At 37.6% G+C, this 11013-nt stretch overlaps 1 protein-coding gene across 4 annotated transcripts in view; it reads left to right on the top strand.

The window, feature by feature from the left end:
• PNPLA6 (patatin like domain 6, lysophospholipase) overlaps positions 1-11013 on the top strand; it is a 46083-nt gene that overhangs the window by 18098 nt on the left and 16972 nt on the right. For 3 of the 4 annotated variants that reach the window (XM_072399731.1, XM_072399732.1, XM_072399734.1), the window contains 10 exons: positions 3664-3792; positions 3962-4042; positions 4678-4750; positions 5318-5407; positions 6449-6522; positions 6661-6747; positions 7400-7477; positions 7739-7941; positions 8731-8862; positions 10308-10431. In XM_072399731.1, coding sequence (XP_072255832.1) covers positions 3664-3792; positions 3962-4042; positions 4678-4750; positions 5318-5407; positions 6449-6522; positions 6661-6747; positions 7400-7477; positions 7739-7941; positions 8731-8862; positions 10308-10431 — 1071 coding nt within the window. The remainder of the gene's footprint in view (positions 1-3663; positions 3793-3961; positions 4043-4677; positions 4751-5317; positions 5408-6448; positions 6523-6660; positions 6748-7399; positions 7478-7738; positions 7942-8730; positions 8863-10307; positions 10432-11013) is intronic. The other variant, XM_072399733.1, reaches the window with a different exon arrangement.

Below are 11013 nucleotides of genomic sequence, written 5' to 3'. Positions count from 1 at the left end.
GTGAGTTGAGAAAATAGTTGTGGTTCCTTATGTGGATTATATTAGCCTGATGTAGGGCGGTTTCTTGCATGAGACAAAAAGACTGAAGATGGATTGCTTGTTGATTCTGCCTTGATCACATTGGGTCAGAATCCTTTGAAAGCCGGCTTTTGCAAGCTTTAGGTCCTTTGTACTGTAGCTCAAGGAAGGTGGTGCCAGAGTACAAAGTGGTGTTTACCAGAGGAGTCCACAAACCAGCCAAAAGGTCACTCAGGTTTCACACAGGCAGAAGCGGAGGAGACTCGGCACTAGCCCATATGCCGAGCAACACATAATTTATATGAAGGTATGTGGTGTTGTTACACCACATAGATTTCAAAAATTTGATTCGGCCGGTTCACCGAATTTTTCGAAAAGATTTGCTTTAATCCGAATTTATTCACGGCGAATTGCACTAAAAATGGCTATTTCCGTTTTTTTCACGGTTGCTGTGCAGTACTTCTACTATGTATTCCTAGATAGAGTTTCTCTATCTAGGAATACAGGGCACTACAGGTGATGAATAGGGACAAGTCCCCATTCATCACCTGCAATTCCTGGACATTGTAGTGGAACTGCAGACAACTGCAGTTCAGTTTCCCATGTGACATCACATTGTGAAACTGAACTGCAGATGACCTCGGCAGTTCCACTACGATCTCAGGGCACTACACGGGATTCATTTATCCCCTTTAGTGCCCTGTATTCTTAGATAGTAAAACTCTATCCAAGAATACATAGTAGAAGCGCAGCTCGGCAACCCCGATTGCTGTTGCAGCGCTGCACTATGTATTCTTAGATAGAGTTTTACTATCTAAAGTTGCGTACACACTTCCAATTATTATCGTTGGTAAACGAATGACGAACGATCCTGCACGATATCTTTGAACGATCGTATAGTACCGATCCTGTACATACAGATAACGACACGATCGTTCAAAGATATTGTACACACGAAAGATGCGATTGTTTGAACGATACAGGAAGTGATGTGCACCACAGAAAGTGAATACTGTGTACGAACGATCAGATCAAACGAATGACATTCACTACACTGTTCCTTTGTCCCTATGTGCAATATGCCCTTCAAAGTGTTCTCAAGGAAGAAGAAAGCACACACACACACATACACACAATACAGCCAGTATCGAACAAATGCTCAGAACATGCACGATCAATGAATGACCGTACACACGATAGATGGTGGAAGATGGTCGTTCATTTCCAACGACTGTCCTCGTTCGTCGGCGTCGTTGGTTACTTTTTTTAAGAACGATTTTTGGCCAATCGGTTGTTCGTTCGTCGTTAATTTCCAATGATAAAAATTGAACGTGTGTACGCAGCTTAAGAATACAGGGCACTAAAGGGGATGAATGGGGACAGGTCCCCATTCATCCCCTGTAGTGCACAGAGATTGTAGTGGAATCTCTAAAGTCCTCACACGTGTAGCCGCCATTTCAGGAAAAATTGCGATTCGTTATCACGAATCGCAAGGAAATTCGGATTCGGAGCAAATCAAATTTTTTCTGAAATTCGGAACGAATTCCACTTGGTCAGCTTCGATTCGCTCGTCTCTATTTATTATCAATAGATATTACCAGAGTAAAAAAAAGTTGATGCAGGCAATACCTTTTGTTAGCTAACTTATTATATTTACAGATGCTTTTGTGAAATTAAAGTTACCATGTTTATCCAAATATGAATATGTTATGCAAAGGAGAAAAAAAAATTATGAACTGCTGCCTGCACAAAGAGCATACCATTTAGGTTCTACTGCATAATAACAGAGGATGAACCTTTTACTATGGCTGTGGGCTGCTAAGTGTAAATATCTGGTAACCCTACTGTACTAGGAAGCTAATGTCACAGTGTTATATTGCAGCCTTATTACATCCGTAGTAAGTGCATCCAAAAAATATTGCAGTCCTCTCAATGTAATACAATGAAAGTGCTTTGCTGATTGCTTCTCTGTATTGTGCTTTACACATACAGGAACCACATGCCCAGTGTATTACTCTTTTAGGGAGTTTTTTTTTATATGTTAAAAGCATCATCAACAGCATACGCTGTTTATACCCACCCAATTTGGTAAGATATATATATATATATATATATATATATATATATATACACACTGACAATGTTTTCAGACAAAAGTCAAAAATAAGCTGGTTCCTTTGTTCCTTTTGCAATTGTTCACACTGTTAATGGTGAAAAGGATGTGCAGCCTAACAAAATATCTCCCTTGTCCACACATATATGTTTTATAAAATTGCTCTGCTTGTTTGTCTGTATAGATTGTCTTTAACACAGTCATCACGGAAGTCTTTGTTGAACAATAAACGTGCAAAATACAGATAACACTCTGCATTCCAAATGACGTGAAACAGGCTGATAATTTTTGATCTTGTGCTGCAAATATTTTAATCAGCCAGACATAATAAAACATTAAAGTGAAACAAGTACAAAAATGCAGTAATACATCAACTTTGTTAGGCCCCTTCACTTCCAGGAACTGTGCCATGATCAAAAAGTCAGAGCACTGTCATGTTCCTCTATACCTTGAAATACTTGATATTTCTGCACTCCTGCTGGATGAATAGAACAGCTGGGGATAGAAAGAAACGGATAGTATTTGGTGCTGAAGAGAGCTGCATTCAAGCAAAAAAGCACTTGCAAAGCACATATTTGCTTTAAACAAATTTATCTTTCTTATAATTAAAGGATGGTATTGGTGTTTTAGAAAAACAAAAATAAGTCCTAACAGCACAGTGAATGTAATCTTGGTGATTTTTCTAAAGCGGACCTATCATCAAACTTTCAACATTATGTAAAAGGCCATAAAAGTGAGTAATTAATGGGACTTTTAAGGCATCATTTATTTACACTTAAGAAGCATTCAAGTAAAATTAACAATATTTAATAAACACCCACACACAAATACATATTATGATCTAACAAGTAGTTCAGTTGTCTACAATTGTCCTTCCATTTCTCAATTCTACAAAATTGTGCTTGACACATTAGAAAGATAAAGGTCTTCAGCACCACACTAATCAAAAGCCTTAAAAATTGGCAACAGGGCACACGAGCTGAGCAATGGTAAACATGATAAGTAAACGCAATGGAGGTATCTGTTTTTTGCATAATTCTTTCAAACAGTAATTTTCACAGAAGAGGACGGGACAAAATATCATCCATCTTATTCCTGCCGATCTTTATTAAAGTTTGCTTCTCCACTCAAATCAAACCATAGTAGAATCCTCCAAAGAGCATGTTGTTTCTACACTTGGACTAGGTCAGACACTGCATCTCTGGGGTCCTTCCTCAAATGTGAAAAAACAATCACAAAATTTTATGCACACAAATAGTGAGATCTGTGCTCATTTATTTACATTTTGAGGAAGACACATCACCTTAACTTGTGGATTCTCAGTCTAAGACCCGGCAATGCAATCTAAAACCCAGAAGAAAGAAGATGGTGGTGTTGGACATAAGGGGGGCCCAGGAATAAGGCTAAAGAAAGGAATTCTCTGGGTGCAAAGGCTTTCAAAAAGCAAAGTTAGGTGATTTTTTTTGTAAGTGTAAGTGTTTTGTAAAATGTAATATAAAGTTGTAATGTAAAATATTGTTTGCCCTCTGCAGGGCCATCAGAGGCCATATCGCACAGTGACAGCGAAAGCTGTAGAGAAGAGCACCGTGCTACGGCTTCCCGTTGAAGCATTTTGTGCTGTGTTTCGGTCATACCCCCAAAGTTTAATCCGAACTATACAGGTTAGTAGCTGCAAAGATCTGCTTTGGACATCAGAGCGAAACAATGTACTTCTGGTGATTGTATTGGTGGCTATTTAGGAATATATATGCTGTTGAGTTTTTAACTCATGCAATTTAATCAAAGCAATACTATATGCACTATTGAATTTTCTCATTTTTTCCTTATTAGATCATTGCTCTTCGTCTGCAGAGAGTCACTTTTCTCGCTTTGCATCATTACTTAGGCCTGACCATTGAACTCTTCCAGCATGTAAGACCTATTGATTCTCAAAATTAAGGGTTGGAGGGGAATGTGGGATGCATCACTAGAGGTATAATCAGCAGGAAAAAGATCCTGATCTCCCATTATAGATCTTTATTTAGATTACACTGTCTAGTTTTGCAGACCTCACCTAACTCCAAGATATTGATAAGCTGGAACAAATCAAGAGATGGCCAAAATATAAATGATGAAAGATCAAGAGGATAAAACATCTTGAAAGACTAGAGTAACTTATCTGTAGAGTTGAAGAAAAAATATTCTAAACCTTTACATTACTTACAATAATTCATTAATGTAGTGAATATTCTTCTGATGGGTAGTATTTTTATTAAGGAGCTAAGATCAAGAACGGGGGAACATAACCTCATCCTAATAGAAGGAAAATTAACCTCAGAAAATATAATTTTACTGGAAGATAAGTTGATTCTTAAACAGATTTTCAGCAAAGATAAAAACATGGTCAACTGTAAAAAAAATAAAAATATGTGGACAAAAACAGATCAATAGTGCAATAAAAAACGGGGCAGATGTGAAAAAAAGTCCTTTCTTGCTCTCACTCTTGTATGTCTTTAGCAGAAGATTGTGAGCAGAGTAAGTACTCACTGACAAGTCTCTCCATGCAGGATCTCCAGTCGGAATCAAGTCCTTCTCAACCTGCCCGTCCTCGTCTTTCAAGAAGTAAAACATTTATTGAAGGTAAGACTACAGACATACAGTTTATGTGTACCCAATGGCTTCTATATTTACCAGACTTTTTTTTATCTGCTGTCCATAATTGTCCCATGACCTATGGTAGATTACACCCACTCCTCACCATGGTGTACTGTGGTATTGCAATATGGGCTGAATCCTGTATTGTTTTTTGAGTGGTTCAGCTTGAATACATTTTCTTTTGAACACTCCTCCACACCTAACTCTAACTCTTAAATGAAAAATTGAGATACCTGGAGCACATTTAATGAATGCCCCCATGACTGTTCCATTCACACCCAATGTAAAGAAGATCTTGAATACTCCATGGGAGAATACACCAAGTGGGAAATCCTTGGATAAATTGGATTTTTGAAATTGTATAGATCTAGGTATATGTTAATTTCAGTATGTTGGATATTAGGTTGCTATTACATTAGCCATTAACCACCGGTTCCATACAAAGTCTGAACATATCAAAGCTGGTTATATCTGAAAGGCTTTTTACCCAGTTGTACTGTATATTTGTATTGTCCTAAACTAATGCTCGTTGTTCTTTTTTTTTTCTGAAAGTAGATGAATTAGATGTTTCTGTGTCCTCTCCTACTGGAAGGAGACCCCCACGTTTTGGAGACTGTAAATCCAAATATACTGGGAAAGCAGGTGACTTTTTAATTGTTTTTTCTTCTTAGGCTATGTACACACGTCCTAAAATTGTTGTTGGAAAGGATCTTTCATAATCCTTTCCAACAACTAAAGACTGCATGGTGCATGAACGAAGGCTGTACATATTGCACCGTTCTGCTCTATGGAGTCAGGAGGGCGAGAACGACGGAGCGGCACCCCGCTGCACTCTCTCTCCATTCACTTCCATTACAATTATTCATCGTCCATCGTCCGTGGATCCGCCAGGACGGTCTTACTGACAGTGGATGACGGATTCTCATCCGATATCAGCCCTGAGCCAATTATCGGACGAGAACCATTGCACGTGTGTACCCAGCCTTATTCTTTCTATGAACATTGAGTATTGCTCTAGTTTAATAATTGCTCCCTTCACTTAAAATTATGTATTTTATAATAGTATTTCTTATTAAAAAACTGTTGCTGTAGCTGAGTTTCATGAAGCTTTAAAAATAAACACAAAATATAAATTAAAGTTGATATATGTTTATTTAAACATAATAAATGTATTTGAAATACAACTAGATATACAACTGAATTACAACTAAAAATAACTTTATTTGACATATTTTAGTCTCCTTTAATTCCCAAAACAGCAGAACTTAGAATTGGATAGGAATGAGCAAGATCTGGGTCAATCAGGAATGCTGCATTCACATGAAGAGCAGAAAGATGATCATATTAGTCAACTTCTGCATGTTTGCTGCCCCATTATAAACTTGTGAGAGGGAGATGACCTACCTGTGGTGCTTAACTGCAGGAAGAAATTATCGTTTGGCAAGGGATTTTCATTTCTAAACCTCTAGTCCTGAAATATAGAGTATGGCAATTATCAGAATGGCAATCTGATAATTAGATTGTTGTATACAATTGCCATCAGTTATCAGTAAGGTTACTGATACACACGGGTTACACAGGTTACACAATGGTGGCTGGCAATAAAAAAACATTGGCACACATAAAGTTTAATACAAGTGTTCTCCTGTTAATATTTTGGTATATTGGGTATTTGTTCTGCAGGTTTCTGGAGGTCTCTGGATTGTGAATTAGAACAGAGTCATGTGAGAAAGGCTTCAGTATCACCCTCCGAAGAGGTGAGCCATTGCTGAAATTTAGATATCCCGGCCTTGTCTATGTGAATATGTAATATATTGCTGAGTGAATATATTTTGTGATTTCTGAGAATACTATATATTACATAAATTCTAAATATATATACAAATTCCATAGAGGAGATGCTATTCTGGGAGTCTGAGGAAGATATGCGGAGGCTGCTGGAGAATGGCAAGAAACAGCTGGCCAGGCAGATGGACCTGGAAGTAAGTGGTCTATATATTTAATCTATTTTTTTCAACTTTTTTAAACTTAGCCCTAAACAAGGATTTGGGATTGGGGCAAAAAAGAACTTCTACCAGATTTTAAATGATGCCTTTAGCTGTGAAACGTCATGGTCCATCTGAGATAGGTCACCAAGGCAGAAGGTTAGATGTTTTGGAACAGAATTTTGGTGTTCAGGTAGCATCCTTGCTATATGATAAGGTATATCATTGTGAAGAGTGTGAATTTATCTATACTAATGTCCACAATGGGATACAAATAACTCTGAAAACCCAAGAGAGGTTAAAACTTTTCATTGCTGTACTCTGACATCTTGTTTTTACTCATAGCCATCAAATACAATGGGCCTGATTTTTTAAAACTTTACAAGTCTAGAGAAGACAGACTATCATGGGAGAACCTTGGTGATCCAGTAAACCTGAAATGAATCGGGTCCAGAAATGAAAACATTTGTAAACATTTTTTTAGAAACGCCAGTGGTTTGGTGGATTATTCTGGTTCTCCCATGATTCTAGTATGTCTACTCTAGCCTTGGAGAACATTAATTATTCAGACCCAATGTGAAAAAATTCTATTCCTCACTTTTATATTTTGGCTGGAGTTGGACTTTAACTCAAAGTGTTTATGTTGCAGGATCCATCATTGCTTGAGAACAAACTTACTCTTCATCATGTCAAAGCCGAGACATTAATTGCACAGAAGGGAGACCATGTAAGTAGAAGACCTAAAGACCTTAACATTTAAATCCTTGAACTATCCTTGAATTTCCCTATGCCTTGATGCAGTTCTCCACCATTTTATGTGAAAATGTTTTATTGATAAGCTGCTCTCATGCTTATAGAAACCAATTGTATCTTTATATTTCTTCTCACTTGTTTCACTGGAAGGAAGGAAGAACTCAGAACTCTATTGGTTTCCAGCAATGAAATGCCAGGTCTTCCCACCTCATATAACCCCTCTTTTCCTTTTCAGGATGTTGGGCTGCACTTTGTGCTTTCAGGCCGTCTTCATGTCTACCAAGGGGTGACAGGAAGAGAGGACTCCTGCATCTTTGTGACTTCCCCGGGGGAAATGATCGGACAACTGACAGTTCTTACTGGAGAGCCCCTGATCTTCACAATCAGAGCTGTGCGAGACAGCGCCTTCCTGTGCCTGAGCCGCACTCACTTCTATCAGTTAGTCTCTCCGTACCTTTTTAAAGGTTTTTTAAATGTCTTTCTATGTTTCTGTTCACTGATATAAGGGCCCCTTATACTCACAATACACATCATTTATAATGATTATAATTTATCCAATTTTTAATAAAGGCAGTAAAGTGCGTAGTAATATTTTTCCAAACACAGTTGACATCTCTCCGGTAATCCCATAGACTGCGGCATCATTTTAGAATATATGTTGACTGACCTCCCAAGGTCTTCTCATATTTTGTATTACAGATGCCTAACAAAATGGTTGATGTAGCCAACAGTGGGCCCCCAACAGAACTGATGTGGGACCCCCTACCTTTTCCTCACATCAGTGCAGGCAGTGATGGAAATAAATTCAATGAAGACACAAACTAAACCACATTTTATTAGAAAGGGTTAGGCCTATACACACCAACAGATCCGTGGACTGTAACACTATTGACTTCCCATTCTTATATACTAATTATCTGGTTATCATTATTTCTCTCTGGCTTCAGCGTTGAGACTGCCTCTGGACAAATATGCTGCCAAATGGATCTAGATCAGTGGATCAGAGCAGGTCACTGAAATAGCATGACAACTACCATTTTGATAAAAGGTTATTGCTCTGTATTTCATACCTTGATATCCAACTAGATTTTGGCTGCCATTTTCAAGTGTACCCTAACATAGGAAGGGAAGGTGCAGAACTGCTTTCACCCTAAATTTATTTTACAGTTCCTTGATATATAATTCAGTTACTTAATATAGTCATTTCACTGCATTTTTTGTTTTTAGGATCCTGCGTTCCCAACCCCAGGTGCTGCTTGCTGTGGCTCACTCTGTTGCTCGCCGTGTGTCTCCTTTTGTAAGACAAGTGGATTTTGCCATTGATTGGATTGGAGTAGAGGCTGGCAAAGAGCTGTACAGGTATGGCCTGAGTTGCAGATTGGTACGGAAAAGAAAATCAATGAATACAAGTTGATGGTACAAATGGGAACTTTACCAGGGTAAATCAATGAACACAATTATTAAAAGAATTTTGCTTAGGTTTGTAACAAAGTTTTATTTTGGAGTTTAGGGGTCTATTTTGAATATGTTGTATTTCATAGTAACTGAATTAGGAACGGAACGCAATTTAATATTGTATATATGAATACAAATTGATTGAGTCATGGCCAATTGAAGGATGTAAAATTTATAAATAAACCCCATATAAGTTTAAAGCCATGTTACCTATACAAAAATGTTTTCACAATTGCCTCTTTGGTGTTTCTAATTGGTGAGATTTTATAATTTTGTATGTCAATCAAGGTCAGTTAAAAGGTAGAGGCCCTGAAGACATTCCAAGTAATACAATTTCTTTCAAAATTTAAAAGTGATCATAATATTGAAAAAAAATTAAAAAAAAGGCAAAGATTATGCTGAAGGATCAATACCTGACAATTAAGAGATTTAAAAAAATATATGTGGCCTAATTTGTAAACAGCAGAGGATGCCTAATTTTTATGAACATTTCAAGTGATGTTTAGCTTCATGAACTTGTTTAAAACTTTTCATAATTAATATGCCCATTTTTTAACGTATGACAAAATCACATTTACTGAGTTTTAGCTATTTATTTTATTTTAGCAATTAAAAGTGAAATAATACATGCTGATGTTGTATATTGCCCCTCTTGTAACAATACCCTATTATTTAAATGATTGTGTAACATTTATTTGTTACAGTATTTTTTTAATTTCCCCTTATCAACGAAAAAAAGTCGGATATTTAGGAACAAGATAAAGAAACAGGAAATATTACCAAACAGAGCAGAAATCTGGAAGTATTTTTAGTTACCAAAGCATCACAATTTTTTTATAAAAGTTTTTATAAAAGTGAGAATCACATTGCTAATTACTACAAAGCCACAAAGCATAAAGAAATTAGGAATAATATGTTATTAACAGAAATTATTTTTCTTGCAATCGTTCTCTTTTTTTGGATCTTGCTTTTGCTTAGGAATCATATTAAATTGAGCAAACTGTCCCACTGATAATTATAGAATGTAATCCTTAGCCATACACAAAAGGACCACAATTGACCTGGAACTTTCTTAAAGGATTAGAGTTTGCATTTGGCCCAAGAACACTTAAAAAAACTCCCACATAAAAACATATTCTGGACTGCCTTGCCCATTCTGGTATCCGTGTAACTCTATTAAATTTCCATTCTTATTTTTCTTTCCTTTCAATTTTCAATTTTATGCAGATCTGCTCCTGCTCCTCATTTTTTCCTTTATATTCTTATCTCTTTTCATTATATCTTTTTTTCTGCTGTCTTTCTATCTCATACAACTACAACACATAATGAGTATATTTTTGTTTCGTTAGAAAAGGGGACCCCTCTGACTGCACTTACATTGCGTTAAATGGGCGTCTCCGTTCGGTGATTCAGCATCCTGATGGGAAGAAACATGTTGTTGGAGAGCATGGCCGAGGGGAGCTGATTGGAATGGTGAGAAGAAGCAAAGTCCATGTATTTTGGTTATTCTCTATAAATTGCACAGAGGTCAGAATCTAAATAATAATAAATATACCGGCTCTCTTGGAGAAGTCATAAACAACAAAGTAATACTAGGGTTCACCAGTAAGTAGTAGCACTGCGAGTGACTGTAGTTCACAGACCTGCTAGTCTAGTTCTCTAGACCTAGTGGTCGCCAACCTTTTCAGACCCACGTGCGGGGAGTGACGACATGATGCCAGAACCCACCCACTCTCCTATTGCAGGACTGAGTCTGCTATAGGAGTGTGGGTGAGTTGTGTCCAGAGTCATAACCCGGTCACTTACCTGAGCCTGCGATGCGTACGGGGTATAAGGTTTGCGGCTCTGGCCGGTGCGCCCCCCCAAGTGGGGACCTTCTCCTGACCCCACTCAGGGGTGCACCGGCCGGAGTCGCGGACCACCAAAATTTTCTCGCAGACCACCGGTTGACGACCGCTGCTCTAGACAATCTAAAGATGACTGTAGCAAATAAAGGATTTGTATTTAAAAAATTCCTGGGTAAGAGGAAGAGGTCATGTAAATGTCTCTGGGTGT

The sequence above is a fragment of the Pyxicephalus adspersus genome, chromosome 2 (genome assembly GCF_032062135.1).
Source record: "Pyxicephalus adspersus chromosome 2, UCB_Pads_2.0, whole genome shotgun sequence".
Lineage (NCBI taxonomy): Eukaryota > Metazoa > Chordata > Amphibia > Anura > Pyxicephalidae > Pyxicephalus > Pyxicephalus adspersus.
Note: the sequence above shows the minus strand (reverse complement) of the source record. Positions and strands in the feature narration are given on the sequence as shown.